This window comes from Leopardus geoffroyi, chromosome C1, assembly GCF_018350155.1.
Source record: "Leopardus geoffroyi isolate Oge1 chromosome C1, O.geoffroyi_Oge1_pat1.0, whole genome shotgun sequence".
In the NCBI taxonomy this organism is placed as follows: domain Eukaryota; kingdom Metazoa; phylum Chordata; class Mammalia; order Carnivora; family Felidae; genus Leopardus; species Leopardus geoffroyi.
In genome coordinates, this window is record NC_059328.1 from 44,407,266 (window position 1) to 44,434,373 (window position 27,108).

At 51.5% G+C, this 27,108-nt stretch overlaps 1 protein-coding gene across 2 annotated transcripts; it reads left to right on the top strand.

The window, feature by feature from the left end:
* LEXM (lymphocyte expansion molecule) lies at positions 1 to 26,814 on the top strand. 2 transcript variants are annotated; one of them, XM_045477524.1, is made up of 10 exons: positions 1 to 134; positions 1,131 to 1,218; positions 1,673 to 1,837; positions 1,956 to 2,078; positions 6,659 to 6,790; positions 6,944 to 7,087; positions 8,665 to 8,826; positions 9,850 to 9,975; positions 12,099 to 12,232; positions 25,772 to 26,814. In XM_045477524.1, the coding sequence occupies exons 1-10, from the start codon at positions 85 to 87 to the stop codon at positions 25,854 to 25,856; spliced, it is 1,209 nt and encodes a 402-aa protein (XP_045333480.1). In that variant the 5' UTR covers positions 1 to 84; the 3' UTR covers positions 25,857 to 26,814. The 2 variants fall into 2 exon arrangements, with proteins under 2 accessions (XP_045333480.1, XP_045333481.1); XM_045477525.1 differs by lacking the exon at positions 25,772 to 26,814 and adding an exon at positions 12,470 to 12,931.
* Positions 26,815 to 27,108: the final 294 nt, after the last annotated feature.

Genomic DNA, 27,108 nt, shown 5'->3' on the forward strand with positions numbered 1-27,108 from the left:
GCGGCAGCGGTGGCCGCCAGCGTCCGCGGGAGGGGTCCCGCGGCGGGAGTCCCGGCCAGCACCTCGCCTGGGGGCGCCCGAGCCATGGGCACCAAGTGGTTCAGCGGGGCACCCTTCGGGGTGCAGAGCCACAGGTGGGGCCCTTCGGGGCGCGGCTGAAGCCTGGGGGAGGAGGGAGGGACAGGAGGAGAGACTGGCAGCGTGGGGTGGGGGTGGGGGGCGACTTTCTCTCCCCGTCACACCTGCCGCGCTTCTCTGCCCAGAGCTCTTTTTCACCAACTTCAGGTGATTTGAAGGCGTTCCAAGAACACCTCCTATGGGCCAGGCTCAGAGAGGCCAGGCGGCCCGGCCGGGGAGGAGGTCGCTCAGCGTAAGGGTGGTGGGCAGGATTTCAGCCCAAGTGTCTTTCATTCACACCTCTACGTGACTTCCATGTGCCACCTACTCCGTGCCAGGCACAGCTCTAGCATCTGGAGACACAACAGAGAACAAACAGCGAAACTCTGTACTCAGGAGTTGGCATTCTTGTGGGGAGGGGTGGTTGGAGTGGGTCATAAACCAAAAAAGAAACCTATATAAAATGCTGGGTCGTGGTAAGGGCTGTGGAGAAGAAGCCAGCTGGGAGGGGGAGCCGGCCAGTGCTGGAGGGTGGGGTGGGGGCTGTGATGATAAGGTGACTTTTGAGGAAAGGCTTCCAGCAGAAAGGAGGGGACCAGGCAAGGGTGGAGAGAGAAGCAGGAAGCCCGGAGACCCTGCGGTGGCCGCAGTCCTGCTCCTGCTCCACCGGCCAGCTCCTCTGGGAAGCCAACAGCCCCCCGCACCCCCAGAACTGGCCACACCAGGACCGAGGGCCAGGCCTTGAGCTCTCTCTCGGAGTCTCTGTCCCTCCCTCTCTCGGGGTCTCTGTCCCTCCCTAGGGTTATTTTTTTTTTTTTTAAGTTTATTTTATTTATTTTGAGAGAGAGAGGGAGGAGCAGAGAGAGAAAACTCTAAGCAGGCCCCGCGCTTTCAGCCCAGAGTCCAGAGCCCAATCCGGGGCTTTATCCCACACACAGTGAGATCATAACCTGAGCAGAAATCAAGAGTCAGAAGCTTAAGCGACTGAGCCACCTGGGCGCCCCCCTCTCTAGGTTTGATGTCTCCGCCATCTACCCCAATAGGAAGAAACTCAGCACCTTCACTGAGGCCCCCTACTCCAGGCTTCATTCTGTGCAGATGGTGAGTTTGTGCGAGCGGCTTCTCTGACACCCCCCCTGCCCCTCCAAGCCCCTCACCACGGAGGAGGAGCTGAGCTGTGTCAGGGCCATGCCTGACGCCTCTCCAAGCCCTCAGTCTGGAGCACAGAGCTTGGCTCAGAGCTGGGACCTCAGATGTGTTGATAAATGCAGGGCTGTCGTGAGAACAGCGTGGGTTGGGGTGACGGAGACCTGGGTGCCATTTCTTCCCTGGCACCAACCAGCTGTGAGCTCCGAAGGAGGTGCCACCCCTAAGTGTAAGGGGACCAATGACAGAGGATGTTGTGTTTGTACCTCGAGTGCCACGCCCCTCAGTGCCAGGTTTGAGACGAGGGGGGGGGGGCGGTGGGCACAGCCGGGTCCTGCCTGTCTACTCCCCCAGTCGGTGAGGAGGACTCACTCTGTGGGTAGACTGGTATGATTGTGCTCTGACTCAGTCCCACATAGGACCTGGAACCTATGGCTACCAGGAGACCTGCTTCAGCAAGAAGAAACTCAGCAAGGAGGTGGGCACAGGCTGGGCCAGGACCCAGGAAGCCACCCGGCTGACCCAGCTGCCCCACTTCCAGTACGAGGCCATCATGAAAGAGAAGCGGTTGCAGGTGAGTCCTCCCAGGCAGCGCTCATCCTGGACGGAGTGCCGCCCTCCTCCAGACTCCCTCCTGCGTGGACGTCCCCGTGGTTCAAGTTGTCACCTTCTGCCTTCTTCTCTTGGGGCAGAAGGAGAAGCTGGGGCCCGGCTCCTACAACCTCAAAGACTTCTTAGAACAGCTGCAGCAGAAACCGTGCAGCACCCGGGGGCTGCTCAGCTCGGGGGAGACCCGCTTCCGTGGCCTCGTTGGGGTAGGTGTCCTCGTGTACTGGGGACGAGCCCTCCCGCCCTCGGCTCTGGCTGCAGAGCATGTAGCCTGGATGGTGCTGGAAGCGCCCCTCCTGTACCGCCTCCTTGCCAGGCTCGGCCAGCCTCTCCTCGGGGTCCCCCAAACCCCTCTGCTTTCTGCCACCACAGCCTCGAGCCCAGGGGCTGTCATATTTCCTGTGTCTGTCTCCCCCACCAGCCGAGGAGCTCCCTGCTGTCAGGGATGGGTCTGGTTCATCTCTGAGTCCCCAGGACAGAGTCCAGCATACATTGGGTGCTCCACAAACTCATCCATCTAGCCAGCGAATGCTGAGTGAGCACCCACTAAGTGCCATGCACTGTTCTCGGGCCTGGGGATCAAGCGGCGAGGAAGACAAGCCCCTGACCTCCTGGAGCTGGTGCCCTAGTGGAAGAAACGACAGTACAGAGAAGCATGTCATAGATGATCGGGGCCATGAGGAAAAATGAGACAAGGAAGGGATACCGACAGAGTGATGGAAGTGTAATTTCTGGGGTGGTCCCGGAAGACCTCTGGGGGGAGGTGACATTTGAGGAAAACACGCAGGAGGTGAGCAACAGAGACTCACAGTAGCTGCAGGAGAGCGATCCAGGCGGCAGGAACAGCAGGCTTAGGCCCTGAATTGGGCCAGCAGGCAGGAGGCCAGTGTGGCTGGAGGTTGGTGGGCAGGAGGGGTGGGGGGTGAGGGTGGAAGGCGGAAGGTGGAGAGATGGCAGAGGGGTGAGGGCCAGAGGGCAGGACCGGGCGGCAAGGTGGGGGTTTCGGGATTGATTCCACTGGGAAGACAGTGGAGGGTTTTGACAAGGGAAGGGCCTGATTTATGTTTTCAGAGGAGCACCCTGCTCGTAGGGGTGAGGGGCGGAGGCATCCAGATGGGAGGTGATGGCGGTGAGGGGTAGGGTGGCATCTGGGTGGGTCGGGATGATCATCCCGTCGAGTGGGTTTCAAGCTCAGCAAGGGAGAAGGCAGAAGTCAGACCGTCTGGAGTGAGCACTGTGGTTGGAGTGCCCCTCCTCCCTGCCCTGGTGCTCTCCCCGCCGGATGCTCTTGTCTTTCTTCCAGCTCCTCAAATGGGCCAAGCTCTTCCAACTGGGGCTTTCCTCCTGCCATTCCCTCTGCCGGAAATGCCCTTCTTCTCCCTCTCCCCCTCCCCCAGCGGCCCCTTGGTCTAAGGGACTCCTCCTCAGCCCTCAGCTGTCAGCTGGGAAGCCTGCCTGACCCCCACTAGGTGACAGACATCTCCCTTTCCCAGGAGTCCTGATGGTGCTTGTGTTTAGTGTTTCTTCCCAATGGACATCTGCCGGGGTGGCTCACTGCAGGATTCCCAGTTCTTAGCAGTGCCTGGCACATAGTGGGCGCACAGTCAGTATTTGTGGACTCAATCAGGGCACGCGCGCCTACTAAGTCCTTGGTGTTCCCAAACATCCTGTTTACAGCCACTCCGGATGAGGCGCTGGAGGCTCAGAGAGGATGAGCATTTTGCCTCAAGCTGCACAGCTGGGAAGCAGGCAGTGTCCAACCCCAGAGCCCAGCCGTTTCTTCTGCACCTTAACCACCGTGAAGCCTGGAGATTACTCTTTGCATCTTTAGGTGCAGAAGCTGTTAACTGCAGTATAGGGAGAGGGGATGCCTGGAGGCATTTAAAACTGAGTCATTACCTTCAAATCTAAAGTAATAATAGCTGACGCTTAACACCACACTTGCGACGTGCCAGGTGCTGTCCTGAGCACTCGAGTGTCCTGATTCATTTAATCCTCACCACAAACCCCCCCCCCCCACCTCACCTCGTGAGGTAGGCACTAGCATTATCTCACTTTACAGATGAGAAAACTGGAGCACAGAGAGGTTAAGTAACTGCCCAAGGTCGCAGAGCTTCCCAGTGGCACAAGCAGGATTTGAATCTAAGGGGTGCACACGAAGCCCGTGCGGTTTACACATAGGTTGGCTCCCTTGGACTTTGTTCCTTGACTGTCCCTGGAGGACAGGGTCTAATAGCACCTAGCCCAGATGGTGGCGGAGGAACAGATCTGATGCTTCCTTCCTGGGTCCCCAGCCCCCCTGCACTGGGGCATCTGTGAGTGTTGGCTGAGCAGGGGGAAGGTTCCACGGCCTGACCCTTCCTTCCAGCTGGCTCTTCGTGCACTTTGTCCCCACTGCTGCTCCATCAGGCCCTGCAGGATTTCTCCGAGCCACTGTCCTGGGCTCAGGCTAGACAGTGAGTTCAAGGTGTGCCACTGCCCCAGTGGGTGCAGAAGGCAATCCCGGGGCAGCTCATGTCCAACGCCTGCTTTTTCAGCTGTCTTCTTGCTGGGAACCTGATGGCCTCCTCTGTCCTCTGGTCCCTCTAGCTGTCCCCCCACCCCTACAGGTCTACAAACGCTACCTGTGTAGGGTGCTGACCTTTCCACTGGGGCCTTCTCTAGTGTCATTGCCAAAGCTGTGGGTACCTGCTTTGGGGGCCCCATGAATCTTTCCCCAGAAAGGATGGGGCTGTCAAGCCCCAACACAGCAAAGGCAATGCTTCCTCCTCTGGTTTCTGAATCTTGTCCACTTCTGGCACTGGGTGATGCCACCACCCGCTCCTCAGCACACTGTCCCCTCTCTTGGCTCTGGGGACACTAGGTCTGCAGCTCTGGAGTTCCTCTGCCAGCCTCCCTCATGGCTCTTCTCCCCTCGCTGCCACCCTGCCCCCCCTCTCCCCCACATCAGAATCTCCCCCAGCCCTACTCTTCTCCAGCAATGGCACCACCAGCTGCCAGAGTCAGAAACCTAGCAGATCCTTTTCCCCACAGTCGCCAGGGTCTGTGCTTTTGCCTCCTGTCCTCCTCCTGTCCTCCTCCTTCCATCCCCACTGCCTCCACCCTGGCCCAGGCCACTGTCCCTTCTCCACCCAGGAGCAGCCTCTTGACCGATTTCCTGGTCCCCTACCATTGCCAGAATGGTCTTCTGAAGGACCCTCGTGTGTCAGAACCAGGTCTGAATGCTTCCTAATGCCTTCAAGGTCCTCCCCACCTTCTTCACAGTGGCTACTGTGTCGGAACCGGCACTTCTAAGGTCACTTCTGAGGTGTACCCAGGCTCATGGCCCTCCCGCCCCTGGGAAACAGCTCAGAAAAGAGCCTGCATTTTGCAGTTGGAACCCTAGCGGCTGCTTCTTTCCAGAGGTAGGACCTTGGACTCGAGGTCTGACTCTCTGAAACTCTGTTTCTCCATCTGTTAGTTGCAGATGGTGCTGATTTGATCTCTCTGAGTCACCTCCAGAACCAAATGTTGAGGCTTCTGAAGCACCTAACGCACTGTGCAGGCACCCAGCTTCCTACCTTGGGGGTCTTCTGAACGCACCTGGAAACCCTGGGCCCTAGAAGAAGGACACATGTAGTGCTGTCCTCTGAGGGCAGGACAGATCTGATGCCATAACTGGCTGTCTCCCCCCCACCCCGGGGTAGAACTCCCTGCCTTCTCCAGCCTGCCGGGTAGGGCTGCTTCCCCAGGGCTGGTTCCTGGCGGAGGTGGGTAGGGCTGAGCCATCTGTGGAAGCGCAGCGACCTCGCGTGGCGAAAAGATGCATGGCGGCAGCAAACGTTGTTCCAGGTCTCTATCCAAGGACCACCTCCCCCCACCAACCCACCCACCCACCTACACTGCAGGGTGTCTCCGCTCACTCCACTTCCAGAGACCATACTTCCAACCCTGGCAGTGGAACCCCCAGATGCTCATTTCTAGCCACGGTTCTCAGCCTCTCCCCCCTCCTTCTCCGGACCCCCAAGATAGGCGTCCCACCCTGACTTATATGTCGGTGCCCACTAGGGGCTGAGCACTGTGCAAGGAGTTTTAGAGGCATTTAATTTCATCCTCATTGCCCTGGAAGAAAATTATTGCTATCTCCATGTTGCAAATGTGGACAACGAGACTCAGAAGGTCTAAGTGGTATGCCCAAGGTCACTCAGCTATGAAGCAGCAAAGCCAGGATTCAAACCCAGGACTCCAGATCCTTCCAGGCCACAGCACTGTTCAGAACACAGTGAGAACCCCATTCGTGCAAAAGCAGGTGCGACAGATGGCATTTCTGAGACCACCAAAGCCAGCAACTGTCTGGGGTGATAGGGAAGGAAGGCTTCATTCCCGGGAGAGATGGCATTTGAGCTGGCTTTGCAGAATTCGAACTTTCCAAGGCAAAGAGGGCAGGGAGGGCATTTTGGGTAGTGGTAACAACACCAGCAAGCAAAGACACGGAGGTTGGCAGAATGGCTTGTGTTTGGCATACAGCAAGGAGCCCAGTTCGGCTGGAGTGTGGGATGTAGGCGGGGAGCAGCATGAAATAAGTGGGACAGGCTGCCGGGGTCCTGGGGAAGAGTGTGAACTTGGAACTGAAGGTTTGAGCAGTGGTGGAGCTGTGTTGAGACTGACCATGTCGTGTGTTGGGGGGCGGTTAACACACAAGGGCCCTGAACGTCCTGTTCCCCTCCCAGGGCTTCTCTTCTTCAGACAAACTCAGCATAAGGAGTGGGATTGATGACCTTTGTGTCCCTCCCCACACCTCTCACAGAACTACTATCCAGGCCCTGGAAATTACGGGGTGAACGGTAACCCATACACAAAGCTGGAGGAGAAAGCCCAGAACCGTTCTCAGGTCCTCATGTGCAGGATGACCAGCAGGCCACTCCTCTTGGCTCATGAGGTACCCCCTCCTCTGGCCAGGACTTGCCCACCTTCCTGCATAGTCCTGGTGGAAGGGGGAGACTCCCAGGGCAGATGGGGAACTGAGACCCCGGGAGGCGGTGGGCCTGCTTCAGCAGTTCTCCCGTGGGACTGTCAGCGGGTTCTGTTCTAGGGGAGTGGTCTGGCACCAGGCACCTACTCCTTCAAAAGTGGCATTGAGACCTACCTGGCACGATCCATGGGCACCCGCGGCCCCTACGACATTTTCTCCGGTGACCGAAGCAAGCCCCAGCCTTATGGACATTACTCTGTGCAGGTATGTACCCAGGCGGGGCACAGATCATGGGTTCCCCTACAGATGGTAGCCCTTGCTTATCAGCCCCAGGAGCACCGCCACCCTGCATGCCAAGCGCTGCAGGGCCCTCCCACACGCTGCTCACTTCACCCTCACGGCCTGTGTTCCATGAGGAAGCTGAGGCCAGCCACACAGCTGGTAAGGAGCAGAGCTGGGATTTGAACCCCAGCATGTCTGTCTGACTTCGCCTGCATGCACAGCAGAGGAGGAGCAGATGGTCACAACCCCCGGGCTGCGTGGGAGACTGGCCACAAGGCCTGCAGGGACCTTGACGGCATGGGTCTGGGCGCCCTGTTATTTTGGAAGCACTTCCCAGGCATCGCAGGCCTGTCTCAGCTGGCTTTGTTAGTGGCAGCTAACAAGCCAGAGGCTGGGAGGCTGGGGAAACTGAGGTAGAATTTTAACTCGACGCCCCCCCCCGCCCCGCCCTTTTCCCATCATGCTCCTGTTGTGTGACCCATAGCACACTGGGCTTTGCTTTCTTCCTGTTCATAGCAATTGGAATTGACTATTTGTCCAATTACCTGTTCATTTTCCCTCCACTGTGCATTCACCCGGTGTGTACTTTTGGGCCAGGTAATAGTCACGGGAGTGACTGCCCCCTGTGGCACTTATACTCCGGCGGAAAAGGACACACAGTCATAAGTGAAACCAACATAGAGCGTCAGCAGGTGGTGAGTGCTCAGAAGCCCTAGGATAGGGGTGGTGAAGGTAATATGTTGACATACTTTGGGCCAATTGGCATATAGCTGCGGAATGAGCCCTGCAGCCCGACTTCTCCCCAGGGCCTTACCGGACATTCCCATGACCAGCCACTGAAGTGGTCCTGTCCAGCATAGCAGGGACCTTGAGACCCTCCACAGGCCCTACAGCCAACTCCTATTCTGATTGGCCCAGTGCCCAGGCCACATAATATTCATTATTATCTAAAAAGTAATAGACTTTATCTTTAAGCTCATTTTTAGGTTCACAGCAAAACTGAGCAGAAAGTACACAGTTCCTGTGCACCCTCCGTTCCCCCTCCATGCACAGCCTCCCCCCGACTGGCAACATCCCACCCCCAGAGGGGCACATTTGGTGCAACCGATGAACCTAGACCGACGTCATTATCAGCCAAAGTCCACGTTCACGTTAGGTTTCACTCTGGGCGTTGTGTCTTCCACAGGTTTGGGCAAGCGTATCCACCGTTACGGTATCGCGCAGAGTAGTTTCGCAGCCCTGATAGTCGTCTGTGTTCCCCCATCGCGCTGGTGTTTAAATATTGGGACTGTTGCTCCCGCTGAGAACAGTGTGCGTGCAGTAAATGCCCTTGAAATGAGTGGGAAGGTGTAGGAATAGGCAAAAGCCCCAAGCTAAGCGGTGGGCGTGGCTTGGAGGTGAGGTGGCCAGGGCTGCGGGAGGCAGGGTGGAGAGTAGTGCCTCCTGGTGTGACCACCCACTTTTCTCTGCTGCGGAGGGTCCAGAGAGAGGGCTCCGATTTTCCTGGCATGACGCTGCTGGGTTTTTTTGTTTTTTGTTTTCTCTTTTCTGTTTCTCAGAAAAAAAAGCCCAGGGAACTGATGAATTTTACGACCTTCGTGGAAGAGCTTAACTCGCGGCACAATAAGAAGCGTGGGGTTTTTTCGAAAATTCCTCGCAACCCGGAAACCCCGACGGAGAGGATTTACTGGGCGACCCTTAGCCAGTGCCCCCGAAAACTAGTCAGTGTTCCTCCCATGGCCTGCCTGCCTTCTTCTCTGGGGAGGGGACTTTCGCGTGGGGCGGGCGTGGGATGGGGCTGGCTCTTCGAGGGGAAAGCTCAGCCTGAGGTGTCGGACCCACCCGGTTGCCTGGTCGTGCACGCACCTGTCACTCTGAGTATGTCCCTCCCACTCTCCAAGGCTCAGTTTGCTTGCTTGTCCTCTGAGCATAACCAAGTGGCTTGAGAGTCAGAGGTTAAGGATTGGAGCTGGCAGGGTGGAGCCTGGCACCTGCCAAGTGCTCCTCTCTCCCCTGGGGAGAGGCCAAGGGGACGCGGGGCAGGGCAGAGCGTGAATAAGGGGTCCACCCTGACAGAGGACTGCATACCTGCTCCCTCTGAGGGGATGGTTGGCTCCTCTCTGGGGTGTGGCAGCCAGTGACCTGGATAGGCTCTCGCCTCCCACACGCAGGGCCTGCCCCCCGCCCCCCTGGAGGACTGCTAGGGGCTTGGGGAGGAGTGGGGTCTGGATGAATGAAACAGGGTGCTAACATTTCCTGAATGCCTGCTGTGGGCCAGGCACCTTCCAGCGCCCCCAAAGTAGGAGTTATCATTTGCATTTCACAAGAGAAAACTGAGGCCCAGAGATGGGAAGGGATGTGCCCAGGCTCCCCCAGCAAGTGTGAGAAGGAAGCCAGCTCGTTTAGCTCCAAAGTCTGTGTGGCTTCCGCTTTCCAGGTTGGAAAAGCCTCTGTGGACCTGCCAGACCCTGTGCGCCCTTGGGAACCTGGAAAGAGGTGTCAGGCTGAGGGGTGGGGTTAGAGTGGGTGACATCTGTTATGAGGGCACCACAGGGCCCCTCCACCCCCCGAGGATGGGCTCCTGGTGAGTCGGAAGGTGGCTGGGTAACCCCCTCACTGTTTTTGGCTCAAGGCCCAGGGCTGCGGGTGGTTGGGGTGGGCTGTCGGGAGCCCTCACCTGCCCTGGTCCCAGGCTGACCACTGCCAGACCCCTCCAGCTTTCAGCCTTCATTTCTAACCCCTAGGCCACGTCTGGTCCCGGTTCGTGGCTTCCTCCAAAGAAGGAATGCAAACACGTCAACCAGCCACCATTCCTGCTGTCTTCCAAGCGGATGGGCAAAGAGGCCTACCAGATGATTCTGGGAAGCTGGGTGAGTAGGTCTGGGGTGGGGGTTAAAAGGTGATGGCCAGGGAACCCTCTCCTGCCTCTACAGGCAGCACCAAGCCCTCGCACCCCCACACCTGGGAACTGATGCTCTGCGTGAGCCCGATCCCACCTCTTTCTCCCCAAGGGACAAACACCCATTTCTACCATCTTATTTCTCTAAGGCAGTGACTTCCAGACTTGAGTGGGCACGAGCAACCCCTTGGAGGGCTTGTCAAAGCACAGAATGCCGGGCGCCCTGCCGGAGCGTCTGAGTCTGATTCGGTAGCCTGTAGGGGAGCCTGGGTATTTGCATTTCTAACAAGTTCCCGGGTGATGCCGCTGCTGGTCTGGGGAGCGCACTTTGAGAACCACGTCACCCCAGAGCCAGCTCACGCTCTTATTTTCCCAGGGGGATGCTCCCTCCGTCCTCTTTGTGTTTGTCTTAGGGCCTCAGGGAGCAGCTAGCGGACTTGGCCCCTTTCTCATCCTTGGCTGAGCAAGGACCCCTTCTCTCTCCCTCCCCCTCCCCTGAGGCAGCCATCCCCCACGTGTGTGATAGAGCTTTCAGTGTTCTTGTAAAAGGGCTAATAAGTTCTTGGGTTTTGTGTGCAGGCCTTCTTAATTTATACAAATGGCAGTGGATATTGACCTCATTCTGTTTCTTACTCCTGCCCTTCAGTTTTCAAGTGCACATTTTTTTCAGGTTCTGATAAGCATACAGTAAAGTGCCGGAATCCTAAGCGGACGGCGCCGTGATTTGTCACAAAATGGGCTCATCCTTGTAACAAGTCCCCAGAGCATTGAAGAACGCATTTCCAGCGCCCCAGGAGCCCCCTTGACACACACCTCCCTCCCCACCAGGTGGCCCCGTCTTGACTTCCAGTAGCGAGGGTTAGTTGTGCCTGGTTTTGAGCAGCTGTTTATTTTTAAGTGTCTCCTGGTTTCCCGGGGGGAACGTTCTGCTTGTAACTTACCTGCCTTCCCACTGCGCCTCCTCCCGCACCCCCACACCTGAGCTCTCCCTCCTCCACCCCACCTGCTCGCCTCCCAGAGTGACGGCTTGGCCTCCACTGTGCCCACACCCTGTCATCCTGCCCGATTCTCAGAGAAACCTGCAGGTCAGCCCTCCACAAGCTGCTTTTTCTCACCCCATGCCTGTACTTCTTGCGGGGGAGAGGTCTTCACTTGGGGACCCCGAATAGGGTGTTGAGGTAAGAGCCGGATGCTGCTAGCACAGGGCTGGCCACTGCAGAGTGGGAGGAGCTGAGGTGACATCCGTCTGGGTCCCAGGGCTTGAGCTCGCCCTGCCCTGGGACGGGAGGCCCACCACCGGGAGCTTGCTCCCCCTCGAGACAGAGACAGGCCTTTCCCTGGTGGGCAGCAAGTTCAGCTGCACATCCCACTGTGTGTGGCCCCTGGCATCTCTCTCGAGCCACCCTTGGCACTGTTACGCCTCAGGTAACTGACCAGCCATTGGAACTGACCAGGTTCCTGACCAGCCATTCTCCTGCCCTCACTGGTCACCTCTGGGAAGGTTACCTTTCCTCTCCTCCTCTTGGAACCTCTCTGTTGCCGCCTCTTGTATCTAGGACATAGGTTGCTGGGTGGGATGGTGTGTTAGCTTCCCACGGCTGCGCCAACAACCAGGCGACTTCAAACAACAGCAGTTTATCCTGGCACGGTTCTGGAGGCCGGAGGTCCAAAGTCCAGGTGTCGGCAGGGCCGTTCCCTCTGAAACCTGCAGGGGAGAATCCTTCCTGGCCTCTTTCTAGTTTCCGGTGCTAGCCGGCCGTTTTTGGAGTTCCTGGGCATGTGAATGCGTCACTCCCTTCCACCGCTGTCATTGACGTCACTGCCACAGGGCTGTCTTTTCCCGTGGGTCTCTTCTAGAAGGACACCGGTCTCATTGGGTTAAGGGCCCACCCTACTCATGTGGCGACCTCATCCTTACCAAATAACATCAGCAGCCATTTCCAGATAAGGTCACCCGCCGAGGTCCCGGGGGTTGGACTTCTACATGTCCCTTTGGAAGACGCAGTTCAACCCCTAACAGATGGAGTGGGGAGCAGCATGGGGAGAGCTGGGAGGCACGAGTTCACATGTCCCGCCATCCTCTCCCTGCTGCAGAACCCCGTAGGTGTGGGCCGCTACCTCAACACCTGGCTGATGGAGACGAAGGACCAACGGCAGCGGTATCGGTCTCTGTACCTGGTTGGATCCAAGCGCTACCCCTCTGACCCGGCCTGGGACAGGATCATGCAGTGAGTGCCCCTGGAGCTCCCGCGGAGGGGGAAGGACTTACTCTGGGGTGGGCTGGGATGCCCTCCTCCCCTGCCCCCCACCTTGTGCTTGCTTCCCATGGGAACATAGCTGCTGCCCCTGGTGCCAGCCAAACAGCGAGGCAGTGGAGAGAGATCCTGACCCTGCCTGGCTGCCGGGCTGTGTGAGGTGGGGCACATCCCTTAACCTCTCTGAGCCTTGGTTCCCTCAACTGTCAGATGAGCGGAGGGCTGTGAAGCCCCAGATGAGATACTCTAACGCTCCTGGTGAGGAAAAGGGACTCAATGCTAACTCCCCCACTCACAACCCACACCAGCTAGGCGCTGCCTTGGGTGGCTTCACCACACGGAATCTCAGTTTCTTGGTGTTCACGACGGGCTTGGTAAAACTGGTTTCCGGGAGCCGTTGTGAAGCCGAAGGAAAAACGGTGCACGAAGTGCCACGGCTAACTGTAAAGCAGTGTGCAAATGTTAGCTGCTGCCTTATTTATTGACCTAAGAGGCCATCGGTTGCAGCATGATCTCATTTTCAGAAATGTCAAAAGGCAAACAAACACGCACTCTAGATTATTTTGTTGTTGGAAAACCCGGTGAGGGCACGAGGACCCGATTGCTCAGGGAAGACCGACTTTTAAATGCTTATTTTTATCAACATAGTCCCGTCGTGTCTGCCTCCTTGATTTATGCTCTTGGTTTGTGTCGGGCGGGGGGCGGGGAGGGGGCTTTTTAAGAAAAGGGGATGAGCGGTAACATTTCTGATAGACCACATGCCGGAAAAAAAAATCTTGCTTCCTACCTGCCCAACTGATCACCAGTTTGGCTGGAGATAAGATTTTAGGTTGGGAACATTTCGCCCTCGGAATGTTGAAGACTTTGCTCAGTCGTCTTTGAGCTTCAGGCATGGTTGAGAATTCCTGTGCCGTTCTGGTTTTCTGCCTTTTGCATGCAATCTGCACCTGCCTCTCTGAAAGCTTTGAGGATCTTCCCTTTGTCCTTTGTGTGCTGAAACTTCATGGTGAGATTTAGTCTTAAATTGTCCTACTGTGAGTCTATTTTCACCCATGGTTTTGGGTACCTACCGGGTTCTTTCCATCTGGGACAATCATCTGGGGAAAATCACTTGCGTTTGTGTCTTTGGGAATTTCCTCTCTTAGGAAGGGGAGATATCCTGGTGTGATGCTGTTTTTGTCATGCTTTTTTGTGTTTTTGTGTGTGTGTGTGTGTGTGTGTGTGTGTGTTTCTCATTTTCTGTCTCTGCCTTTTCCATCCTCCTCTTTGGTAAAATTTCCTTGTCCTTACCTTTGAACCCTACCGTTGCCTTTTGAAATTTTGGCTCAATCTTTTTTTTTTTTTTTTTTTTTAATTTTTTTTTTCAACGTTTATTTATTTTTGGGACAGAGAGAGACAGAGCATGAACGGGGGAGGGGCAGAGAGAGAGACAGAGAGACACAGAATCGGAAACAGGCTCCAGGCTCTGAGCCATCAGCCCAGAGCCTGACGCGGGGCTCGAACTCACGGGCCGCGAGATGGTGACCTGGCTGAAGTCGGACGCCCAACCGACTGCGCCACCCAGGCGCCCCTTGGCTCAATCTTTTTTAGTTTGCACGAGTTCCTGAGTATGGGGCGCCTGGGGGGCTCAACTAATCATCTGGCTTCGGCTCAGGTCATGACCCCGTGGTTCGTGAACTCTGGTTCCACTTCGGGTAAGCCCTGCTTCTCTCTCTTTCTCTCTCCTCTATCTCTCTCTCTGCCCCTTGCTCACTTGCACCTTCTCTCTCTCTCTCTCTCAAAAAAAAAAAAAAAAAAAAAAAAAAAAGAGTTCCTGAGTGTTGTGTGGATCCCTTCCTTTCCCTTCCCTTCCCTTCCCCACTTCCTTCCCCTAGCACCCAGTTCAGTGTCTCCTACGCGGTATGTTCTTTAATCAAAGTAACAATGACAGTTTCCCTTTGGTTTCCTTTTGCTCCCGGCCTGACCGTGCTTCTTCCAAGTGCCTTATTTCTTTTACTTGTCTTGCTCCCATTTAAGAGGAAAGCACTGAACACTGCTGTGAGTGTGGGTGGGGCTTGTCAGTTGGCGGCTTCGCCGGGAGTGATTGGATGGAGGTCTAGTCGTTCTTTTGGAGGACCCTCAATGTCATGATTGTAGGTGTTTTCTGTGGGGCTATTCAGCTTCTCTGGAAAAGCATCCTGCATCCTGCAGTGGGTGAGTGTGGTTACTTGTGTTTAGGCGGAGGAGGCAGGGGAATCTCAGACAGTGTATGGATTTCCACCTACTCCCTCTATTCTGACCAGGGTGCCTCTCTGACCATCTTCCGCTGTGCCTGGTGGGCGAGGAGTAAGGTGTGTGTGTGTGTGTGTGTGTGTGTATCTAACATTCCCTCTGTTTTCAGCCATCGGACCTGCGCCTGCTTTTTGAGATACTCCTGCCTCCAATTCCTGGGTCCCAGAAAAACACGTTATACCCCTTGTCCCCTGATATCAACCTCTCCCTTTCTTGTTTGTCTATTTTTAAGAAAAATTCTGTGTAGTCCTTTTAGCAGATTGCAGAAGAGAGTAGAGAGAGTAGAGATAAATGCATGGATTCATCTGCTTTGTTTAACTGAAAATCAAATGGAACACTTTAGGGGCGCCTGGGTGGCTCAGTAGGTTGAGCATCTGACTCTTGATTTTGGCTCAGGTCATGATCTCATGATCTGGGGGTTCGAGCCCCGCATCGGGCTCTGCACTGACAGTGTGGAGCCTGCTTGGGATTTTCTTTCTCTCTCCCTTTCTCTCTGCCCCTCCTCAACTCATGCTGAGTTTCTCTCTGTCCCTCAAAATAAATGAACTTACAAAAATAAAAATAAATTAGAAAGTCAAATGGAACACTTTGTGCAAAAGCATTTTCTTCCTCTTTCTAGTCAAGGTGGTTGGGTATTTTATAGGTGTTCAACCAGGACCAGAGAGGGGAGCAACTTTCCCAAGGTCACACAGCAGGTGAGTGATAGAGCTGGGACTCATAGCCAGTCTTTGTTCCCAGGGCAGGGCCCCTCCCTTATACCAATGCCCACGTGAGGATTTGAAGGTTCTAGGGAGAACGCCATGTGCTGGTTCTTGACACTCTTCTCCGGCCACCCTGTCAGCAAAGCCCCATTCTATACACTGTTTGCTCAGCACAGGCCTACAGGGAAGGGAAGGATGTCCCATCCCCGTTAGACTTTCTCCCCTGAACATCGGCCTTCCCCTTGTGTCCAGACTTCCCTTTGACCCATGTAATCACGTCCAAAGCTCAGGTCTGTGAGGTTGTAGGATTTCCCTTGTGATCTGGCTTCGAATTCTCTCTGCCACTTAGCTGTGTGACCTGGGACAAGTTACTTGGAGACAGACCTTCCTTTGAACAATGAGAGTGCACTAAACAATCCACCTTGTGGAGTGTGCACTGAGAACTGAAGGAGAGGATGCGTGTCTGTGGACGCTGAGGCAAGTTCCTTGTCTCTTAGCAGCTGCTCTGCCTTTGTAGAATTCTGCATTTTAGTTATAGAAGGGGCGAGTCCTTTGCAGAGGCTTGGAAGGCACATCATCCAGGAAAAGGAACTACAGTAGTTTAACTCAGCCCCTGCTGTCAAAAACCCAAGGAAAAGCCTCTATTACGAAGGAAATTTGACAGGGATGGGGGAGAAAAAGGAGGGCATTTGAGTCCTGAGGGAGGGTGGGGGCTTTTAAAGAAGAGGCCAAGATGAAGGCTTCTCGTGAAGTCAAGAACAAGACCCTGGCCCTCTTCAGCGCTGTTGTAGAGGTTCCAGCAAATGCAGTAAGACAAGAAAAACAAATAAAAAATATAAATATTGGTAAGGAAGGGCAAATTATCACAACTTATAGTGCATTTACCTAAAATAGTCCACGGGAGTTTATTTTATTTTATTTTAATTTATTTTATTTATCTTGACAGAGAGAGCATGAGCAGAGGAGAGGCAGAGAGAGAGAATCCCAAGCAGGCTCTGAGCTGTCAGCTTGGAGGCTGACACGGGGCTCAGTCTCACCAACAGTGAGATCATGACCTGAACTGAGAGCAAGAGTTAGGCGCTCAACCCTCTGAGCCAACAGAGTTCATTTTAAAACTGTAAAGATGCAGGGTGCCTGGGTGGCTCAGTCAGCCAAGTGTCTGACTTCGGCTCATGTCATGATCTCATGGTTCTTGAGTTGGAGCCCTGCATGGGGCTCTGTGCTGACAGCTCAGAGCCCGGAGCCTGCTTCGGATTCCGTGTCTCCCTCTCTCTTCGCCCCTCCCCCACTCACGTGCAGCCTCTCTCTCAAAAATAAACATGAAAAAGACTAAAAAACACAACTGTAAAGACGAAGAGTTTCCTCTGATACTGCAGCCACAATTAATAGAAAACATAATTGAGAGAAAGGAAAGGATCTCATTCTTAGTAGCAATACCAATGATAAAATGCATGGGGATAAACTTAATAAGGTACAGTTAAGGCATACAGGAAGAAAAATATAAACCTTTACTAATAAAGATGTCAAAATAAAGGCTTGAGAAACTGGAGAGAATACCATGTTTATTGATGGAAAGACTCCATGTTGGAAAAACAGTAATTCTCCTCATTGATGTACACATTTAATGCCATTTTGCCAAATTTGGGGGGGCTGTTAAGGAGAACTGGATATATTTATTTTAAACTTCATCTGGAAGAGTAAATATATGTGAATATTAAAAATAGGAGAAGGGGCGCCTGGGTGGCGCAGTCGGTTAAGCGTCCGACTTCAGCCAGGTCACGATCTCGCGGTCCGGGAGTTCGAGCCCCGCGTCGGGCTCTGGGCTGATGGCTCAGAGCCTGGAGCCTGTTTCCGATTCTGTGTCTCTCTGTCTCTCTCTCTGCCCCTCCCCCGTTCATGCTCTGTCTCTCTCTGTCCCAAAAATAAATAAACGTTGAAAAAAAAATTAAAAAAAATATATATTTCCATATGCGTAGACAACACAGTCTGGAGAACTAGGCGCCATCCTGTTGCTCGTGGTTACCTGTGGAGGGTTACCAGGGTCTTTTGCACTTTGTTTTATTTCTGAGATGTTTAGGTTTTTCAAAATAAGCATGTAACATTTTTATAATCAGGAAAAAAAAAAAAGGCGAATAGAGGACAAATGCTCTTGAGAGAGACTACACAAATGATAGGTTCTCCATGTAGACCCATCTCCTGCCAAGAGTCACTCTTTGTTTTCCAGACCTCAGTTTTCCCATCCGTAAAAGGGTAATGGTTTATACCCTACAGGAACATGGTCAGGCTCAATTAAGGCCAATGAATGCTACCGAATGGAAGCCAACCAGCAGGTCCCTGTGGGTGTTTGTGAGACTGTGCATGATTTTCCCTAGGGCTCTGGTTTGACATTGTCCATGTAAACCTGACCCGTTGGGGCTCTTTCTTGCGTCAGGAAGATTGTGTCATGGCACAATAGGTAGGTCATAAGGTGGGAAAAGGGATTTCTTTATAAGCTTACTCTTGTTTTCTTTTTGACAGAGAGAGAGAGAGAACAATCAGGGGAGGGGCAGAGAGAGAAAGGGACAGAGAATTTGAAGTAGGCTCTGCACTGAGAGTGGGGCTCAGGGCTTGAACTCAACGAACCATGAGATCATGACCTGAGCTAAGGTTGGACACTCAACCGATTGAGCCACCCAGGTGTCCCACTTTTTTTTTAATGTTTATTTATTTTTGAGAGAGAGAGAGAGAGCAGAGGGAGGGCCAGAGAGAGGGGAGACCCAGGATCTGAAGCAGGCTTCAGGCTCTGTGCTGGCTGTCAGCACAGAACCCAACGTGGGGCTTGAACTCACGAAAGGCAAGCTCATGGCTTGAGCTGAAGTTGGGTGCTTAACCAACTGAGCCACCCCGGTGCCCCTATAAGCTCTTTTACTGATTCGTTTAAAAAGTCTGCTCCATATGCTTGGTTCCATACAGCAGCAATAGTTTCTCATTCACTCACCGAGTTTTTCATATTCTGATTTCCTATTTTAATTTCTAACCGTTCTTTTTTGATTTCTAAAATATTCCTTTTAGCAACACTATTCTCTTATTTCATGGACACCATGTTTGCTCATACTTTGAAGGTATTATTGATTAAGACAGTTTGCCTGATATCGTCTCATTTTATCAAATCCTTTCATTTTCCTGTATGTTTGTTTTGGCATCAGATTCCATATCAGAGATTTTTCTGAAATGTCTGATATTTCTTGGCTGTGCATGCGTATCTAACCGAAAATCCTACTGAAGGCTCTGGGGCACTTGTTAATTATGGACTTCTCCATAGGCTGACCAAGCTGCGGATTTTCACTGGGGGAACTTCAGTGTCAGAGCTGTTAGATCTTTTGTCTTTTACCTTGGCTGGGAAAAAACTCTTCTGGAGGATCAAAGCCTGGCTGGCAGGGCTCTAAGTGGAAGAGCCTTGAGGTCTCGATATTTAGTGGTCCAACTTCCACTTGATTCTGTTGTAATCTCATGATCTCCTCTGTGCCTGGTGTCATCTTGTATAGAGACCCCCTCTGTCTCCAGAGAATAAATTCCCCAACCTTCATCCATGAAGGACACTCATCTGGCTGCAGAGAGTGGGGAGGGAAGCATCCTACGCAGACTCTCAATCAGTAGCCTTGTTTCTGGCCCCACCTTCATTCCTATTCCAGAAGGACCTGGTGCTGCTAATTCTTCAGTCTCTGGAGTGAGAGAATTCCTGAATTTATCTCCTACTGGCTTACGTTTTAGCTCTCTTGGGTCTGCCAAGTTAGTTGCCGTTCTTCCATCTGCGTTTTAACTTCCAAAATATTTGTTTCTTTACTGCTGCCTCTTCTTTTGGTCCCCGCGAGTCATATGCTTTTCAATTTTTATTCCTTAACTCTTGTTTTCGTGGGATTTCAGAAGGGAGAAAAATTAATGTAGGCGTTCCGTTCGCTTAAAGCGTGGTGAAATTTCTGAGTTGCAAAGGTAAAAATAAAAATCTTGTAAGTTTCATCTCTGAAGAGACCAATAACCTACAACTTAAATAAAGGACAATCAGACATGTTGGGGGCTTCTCTTCTGAAACGTGGCTAGAAAACAGTGTTTGTAGAATTCTCTGTCTAGCCAAACGGTCATTCATGTGCGAGGCAAATAGAGACGCCTAAGGATTCAGGATGTATACCAAATGTATCTTTTCTTAAAATATTACTGGGGGGGATACTCCAATCAAATGAAAAATGGATTAGCATGGAGAGGTCTAGAAAGGGGAAGACATAATATGTAGGAATATATCTGCCTATGATATGCCAGATAAATGTAACCACCACGGCCACCACCAACAACAAAAGTGGCAATACCAATACGAAGCAAAGTAGAATTCAAGGCAGACATGTGAAACGGGACAAAGGTGAGTAATCACGATAAACAATAAAATCCATAAAGAAGTGATAATAACTTTGAACCTTTACACCCCAAATGACAGTGACGAGCTCCCACAATCATGAATAGACTTGTTTGAGAATCTGACAGTAAGTCTACATAAATAATTATTTGGAGGGTTTGAACAGGTGTATTTTACTCCACGTTGTTTTGAGTTACTCATGGAAGATTTATAAAAGTTGATCCTTGGGGCGCTTGGGTGGCTCAGTCAGTTAATCATCTGACTCTCGATTTCAGCTCAGGTCATGATCTCACAGTTCGGACTCTGCACCCTGCTTGGGATTCTCCCTCTCTCTCTCTCCGTCTCTCGCTCTGCTCCTCCCCTGCTTGCATGCACCCTCTCTCTCTCAAAATAAATAAGTAAACTTAAAAAAAAAGTTGATTCTCTAAGAAAGCCTCATTAAAAAATGTCTAAATTTAAAACATCCTACATAGAAAATTTGGGGTCACTGTTTCTAAACATGGCTCAATAAGACAAAACATTAACAATAAAAGGATAGTCCCCAAAACCAAGTACTTGGAATTAGGAAACACTCTTCTAAATAGCTCTTGGGTCTAAGAGAAAGTCATGTTGGAAATTATACGCTCTTTAGAAATTATTCACAACAAACTCTATATCGAAATCTATGTAATGTTGTCAAAACACCAGTTGGAGTGGGGCGCTTGGGTGGCTCAGTCGGTTAAGCATCGGACTCTTGATTTCAGCTCAGGTCATGATCTCACGGTTCATAGGTTCAAGCCATGCATCAGGCTCCGTGCTGACAGTGCAGAACCTGCTTGGGATTCTTTCTCTCCCTCTCTCTCTCTCTCTCTCCCTCTACCCCTCCCTGGCTCACTCTCACTCTCTCTCAAAATAAACAAAAATTTTAAAAACACCAGTTGGAGTAAAATTTCTACCTTTGATTTTAATATTAACCAAGAAAGATCGAAACCAAAAGAAGCAATCATTTGACCCTAGAAGTTAAAAAAAAAAAAAATGAAAACATAAAAATAAAGCAGGAGTCAAGAATTAATGAAGACGAATGGAAACTGGGCAGATGGGGGCGCTCTCGCTGGCTCCCCACCACTCAGTGCTGATGCCCTCTTGTTAATCCCTGCCTGTGGCTTGTCATAATCCTGTGTGCCAGTGGGTGGAAATGCCCACAAAGTCCACAGACTGTGCCTGCCATAGAAGGCAAAGGATCAATGTCAGTGCCGCCTTCCCCGTCTTATACAGGAATAGGTGAGGCCTGGAGGTGTCAGGTTTTGGAGGCAAACACGATAGGTCCTCAAAGCATGTGCCGGCCAGGCCAGGAAGGGCAAGTGTGGGAGAGTTGTGAAGTCTCTTTTTAGGATGCTTAGTGATAGCTAATCTGTTTCACCCTCACTCCCTAGCCTCACCTGCTTCCTCCCACCAAACCACAGGGTTCTGGGCTTCCAGCCAGGCAGCTTGGGATTTAGCTCCTTTGTGGGAAAGGTAGCCTTTTGGTTTTCATTCTTTAGAGCTATGTAGGCAGTAGGTGTTTCGTAAGGATGCTTGGCCGACCAGTGGAACATTATTTTGCATCTAGCCACCTTTCTGGCTCTTACAACCACGTCTTCTTTTTTTTTTAACATCTGTCTGATTTTAATGTTCCTTCCTCCCCCGCTTTCTTTCTTTCTTTCTTTCTTTCTTAGGCTCCACATCCAACGTGGGGCTTCAACTCACCACCCTGAGGTCAAGAGTCACCCACTGTACCGACTGAGCCAACCAGGAGCCCCGCAGCCAGCTCTTGTGTCATCTGACCCACCCTCTGGCTGTGTGGACGCGAGCACTCTGTGCCCTAGTCAGGCCACACTTTGCACCACTCTCCAGGCCTTGGCCACACTGCTCTTGGGACCTGCTCTTGGGACCTCCTCCCGCCAGTTCCTGTCTGGAAAACTCCTATTTATCCTCCACGGCTCTACATAAATGCGAAGCCTTTCCTGATTTTTCCAGAGAGTGTCTCTTTATTCTCAATCTCTTGGGATCCCCAGGTCGAGGCACTTTTCTCCTTGTTGTAATTATTTATGCGCGGGCTGTGGTCCCTACTGGACACAACTTCTCCTGCCTGGACCTCTAGTGTCTCACTGGCATGCATAGAGGGAGCTCGATGAGTACGCGTTCAGGGATGAGTGCATTCCCTGGTGAAAGAGTCACGTCTGGATGACTCCATGAACGGAACACGTGGGAAACTGCCAGTTTGGTTTGGCAGAAGTTGATTTTTCCTTCTAAGCTTTTTTGCCTGACATTTGCTTATTAGGAAAAATTTCAAACGTACGAAAACGTTGAAAGGATTTTTACCGTGTACACCCATATACCCACCACTTAGATGATGTCATTAATGTTTTACTCTTGCTTTATGACATCTCTTGGTACCGATCCATCCTTCTTTTGATCTGTTAATCATCTTCTAACGTCATACATTTCAGGTAAATGGCAGACCTCGAGACACTTCCTCCTGAATGCTTCAACCTGCATATTACCTTTTTAACAGTTTATTTTTCTTATCTTTATTTATTTTTAATTAAGAGCTTTTTTAATGTTTATTCATTTTTTTAAGAGAGAGAGACACACACACACGCACACACACAGAGCATGAGTGGGGGAGGGGCCGAGAGAGAGGGAGACGCAGAATCTGTAGTTGACTCCAGGCTTCGAGCCCTCCAGCCCAGAGCCCGACGTGGGGCTTGAACTCACGAACTGTGAGATCATGACTCGACCTAAAGTCAGACGCTTAACCGACTGAGCCACCCAGGCGCCCTCCCGTTTTAGCATTTTAACCGAAAGTCATATTCCTTATCCAGACATCTAAAATGGAAATAATAAAATATCCATTCTTTGCAATAATGATGACAATTAATTCTTATATTCTTGAAGCATATTTATAAGGTACAAAGTGATTTTGTGGGCATTTATTGTATACCATGACTTTTTTTTTTTTTTAATTTTTTTTTTAACGTTTATTTATTTTTGAGACAGAGAGAGACAGAGCATGAATGGGGGAGGGTCAGAGAGAGAGGGAGACACAGAATCCGAAACAGGCTCCAGGCTCTGCACGGTCAGCACAGAGCCTGACGTGGGGCTCGAACTCACGGACCGCGAGATCATGACCTGAGCCGAAGTCGGACGCTTAACCGACTGAGCCACCCAGGCGCCCCTGTATACCATGACTTTAAAAGGTAGATATTAGTCTCAGTGTTTTCCAGTTGAGACAACTGGAATTCGGAGAGAGAGCAGTTTCCTGAAAAGCCGCTGCCCGTCAAGAGCACGCGTGTGCACAGTCTTCAAAGGTTCACTGAGCAGCTTCCCCGTGCCAGGCACATCCCGACTGCTGGAACATTGCAGAAGAGAGCCAGACTGCAGTTCTGCCCCAGAATGGCTCCCAGCTTCGTGCGGAAGGCACTCACCCCTTTCTACGGTCACAGGGCAGCAGGGAAGGAGAATCAGGGCAAGTGGGACCCAGGACTTCTGTCTCTCCATCCAGAATGCTTTCCTCACTCTTTCCCCCATGGTCTCCTGGAGGATGAGGCCAGGACCTGGCTCTTCGAGACCGGGAAGGCTAAGGCAGAGGAAATCTTCACTGTGGCTTGTCTCCCTGTTCTCACTCCACCTGCCCTCCCCCGATCAGTTTTCTTTGACCTCCTGGGCCTTTGTATATGCCGCTTTGGTGGGAGATTTAGGAGTTTGGCCTGGAAGAGGGGACTCAGGAGGCCAAACTACACGTTTACCGTGCAACACGGAAGTCTGGTGACTGCCATAGAGACCCTATGGCACCAGAGCAAGATAGGGCCTTCAGCTCCAAAGGAAGGCAGAGAGGAGAGGAGGCCATATTTTTACTTTTCCTTTCTTCCTTCTTTTCCTCTATCTTCCTTTATTTTTGGCAGGGGTGGGTAGGGATAGAGACTTGAGCATATCTCGGGGCTGATGGGCCAGGTAGAAGCCGGTGATTCAGTTGTGAGGTGGTGAAACCCACAGTACAGGCTGGAGGGGTGGTCACCCTAGCACAAAAAAAGATCGACCTAGGAGGAGGGCAGGAGGCGGGGAAGTCGTAGCGATTGATGAGCCAATTACGTGTTTGCTAGGGGCCAGTGGTTTTTGCTCAGAAAGGCAAACGGGGCAGGGAGGGAGGGATTGATCTGGAATCAGGTACATGACAGAGGGTTCAGCCAGGTGCTGTGGGAGCGTGGTGTGCAGAGGGAGGAGCCAGTCTGCCTGGGAAGGTGGTGCAGAGACAGAGGGCATCCCAGGCTGCCAGCATGGGCGCAGAGGGGTGAATAAGCCTGACCTGTTTGGAGGTGGCTGAGTGATTGGAGGGCAGGGCCCAGGAGAGGCTCTGGCAGGTGATGAAGCAAGATAAACAGCTACAACAGGATTGCAGCCTCTTCATATAGGAATTTGGCCTTTTTGCAGACAAATACCTATAATTCAGGTCACCAGTAAGCTTTCCTTGGAGGAGGTCTTTGGAAAGGGCCACTTGGAAGGTGTAATCTGGGGGTGGGGCTTGGCTTTGCCTCCTCCGTATCTCTTCTTTGGCACATTAAAAAAAAAAAAAAAAAAAATGGGTGGCCTGCTTTCTTCTATTAAGTTTCGAGAGTTCTTTATATATTCTAAGCACCCATCTGTTTTCAGATGTGTGGTTTGCAAATATTTTCTCCCAGACACTCAGAAGGGTTTTAATGGGAAGTAGGTCTTGTGTTTAAAATAAAATTTTTAATGGTTATTTATTTTTGAGAGAGAGAGAGAGAGAGAGAGCGTGAGCCCAAGCAGCCCTTGTGTTTTAAAGATGTGTTCTGTGGGGCGCCTGGGTGGCTTGGTCGGTTAAGCGTCTGACTTCAGCTCAGGTCATGATCTCATAGTCCGTGAGTTCGAGCCCCGCGTCAGGCTCTGTGCTGACAGCTCAGAGCCTGGAGCCTGCTTCCGATTCTGTGTCTCCCTCTCTCTCTGCCCCTCCCCTGTTCATGCTCTGTCTCTCTCTGTCTCAAAAATAAATAAACGTTAAAAAAAAAATTAAAAAAAAAATAAATAAAGATGTGTTCTGTGGCATCGTGGGGTGGGGCAGTGGGAAGCAGGTGGAGACAAGAAGGCCGTCTTAATGGTCAGGCAAGAGCTGAGGCTCTGAGCCAGGCCAGAGGCCGTGGGATGGGGAGGAGTGAAGACCCACCAGATGAAAGTAAAGACCTCTTTTACCCTGGTGAACCCTCCCTCCCACCTTTCTTCCCTTAACAGATATTTGTGGAGCACCTATTGAGCACCAGGTAACAGTCTAAGCACAGGGGAAGTATCCGCAAAGAAATCAAAGCCCTGGAGTGCCTGGGTGGCTCAGTCAGTTAAGCATCTGACTCTTGATTTTGGCTCAGGTCACGATCTCATGGTTTGTGAGATGGAGCCCTGCATCGGGCTCTGTGCTGACAGCATAGAGCCTGCTTGGGATTCTCCCTCTCTCTCTGTGCCCCTCCCCTGCTTGTGTGCTCTCTCTCTTTTTCTGAAAATAAATAAATAAACTTAAAAAAGAAAAATGAAAGTCCTACCCTTGTTAAGTTTACATGTTGGTATGAAAGAGAATAAACACATAAGTGTGTGTAACCTAAGGGCTGATAGATGCTGTTTGAGACACAAAGTGTTCTTATTGAAATGTCATCTTCCAAATGGCTCTGGGAGTGGAACTAGAGTTCCATGAACTAGAGTCTTCAGGGGTTCCCTTCAGAGGAAAGAATCAGAACAATGCAAGGGTCACTGGACTGAAGTCAGGGGCTCTGGGCTGGAATTCTGGCCCTGACTCTGGCCACCAGTGTAACCTCAAGAAAGTTCTCTCCTCCCTCTGGCCCTCAGTCTCCCTCTCCCTCTCAGGGGTGGGTTAGATGACGTTTCAAATGCTAGGATTTCATATTTGGAGTTCTTACAGACCAACTTGAGGGCTTTGATGAGCCAAATTGGTTCTTAAAACCAGGTTGTTTTGTTACTAGAAGTCATCAGTTTTGTTCTCCTACCCAACATAGGATCCCTTGGGAAGCACAAGCGACAGGTACCTTTTCATCCCCCATGGGTGCCCCTGCCAAGGATGGGGGCTCACTTCCTTCCAAGGGACAAGTTTCATTTTCTCTTTCTGTCTTTTTAAAGGGAAAGGATCACACCTTTTACTAAGGGGAAGTGGCCTCCAACAGTGGATTACAATTCAGATCCTACTCCTTACAGCTGCATATGAAGGACATCCTGTGATGACCAGAGGGCCCAAAAAGCCTGAAGACAAATTTGGGGATGGGAGGATAGGAGTGGGAATCTGGGTTGGGTGGGGGGGGGGGGGGGCGGGTCTTGGAGAAAGGACACATGGGAATGCCTGGAGGGGAAGGATATAATGGGAATGCTTTTGCTGGAGACATCTACCTGGAGGTCACATGGTCTGCTGGGACAGCTGGGGCCAGATACTTTTGGCTATGAAAGATCATTTATGCTGAGAATTCAAACTAGCCAGTGACATGAACATGGGAGCCAGACAGCAGATGGACTAATGGGGTGGAATGTGGTTGACACTCTTGGAACCTCTTCTAAAGTCAAATTGCTTGACTCCCTGATTATTAAAATCCAAAAAGAGGTGGAAAAGTGTAGTATATGTCATAAGACAGCTCTAGGCCCCCTTCTGGTGCTCTCCATCTCCATCCCAGGATGCTTCTGGAAGCTCAGCAGGGCCTAATGCTACGTATGAGGAGGCTGCTGGCCTCCAGGCAAGGTGCAGCCATTGGGAACAATCGATTTCACCCTTAGAGTTCAGCCTTGTGAGCACACCAGTCTAGCCTAAAGATGGATCTGTGGGGCTGTTCACAATGTCATCTTCTTCCCTCACTGTTTTGTGTCAGTGAGAGATTGTGTAGGATGGCAGGAGCGTGTTGTCCCTAGAAAAAAAGGAGGCTGGGACACCACTGCCTCAGCCGCAAAACTCCACTCTTCAGAGTGTGAGTATATTATAAAAAGCAGTTACTTTCTCATTTAAGTCAAAATGACTGTTTTAGAAGAAGTAAAACTGTCTTTATGCACAGACATGTTGCCTATGTGAAAAAAAAAAAAAACACTATGAGTATTTTGATAAGCCAAAATACATGTGGACGAGATCTAATAAGTCAGCTTTGCAAGTTTTCAGGAAATAAAATCAACATATCAAAACCAAATATTTCTCTTTTAAATTTTTTTAAATGTTTTTATTTATTTTTGAAGGAGAGAGAGAGACAGAGCATGAAGAGGGGGAGGAGCAGAGAGAGAGGGAGACACAGAATTTGAAGCAGGCTCCAGGCTCTAAGCTGTCAGCACAGAGCCTGAAGCAGGGCTCGAACCCACAAACTGTGAGATCATGACCTGACCTGAAGCAAGACGCTCAACCGACTGAGCCACCCAGGTGCCCCAAAAGCAAATATTTCTATATATTAGTGGTTACCAACAATTGAAAAGCTAAAATGCCATTTATA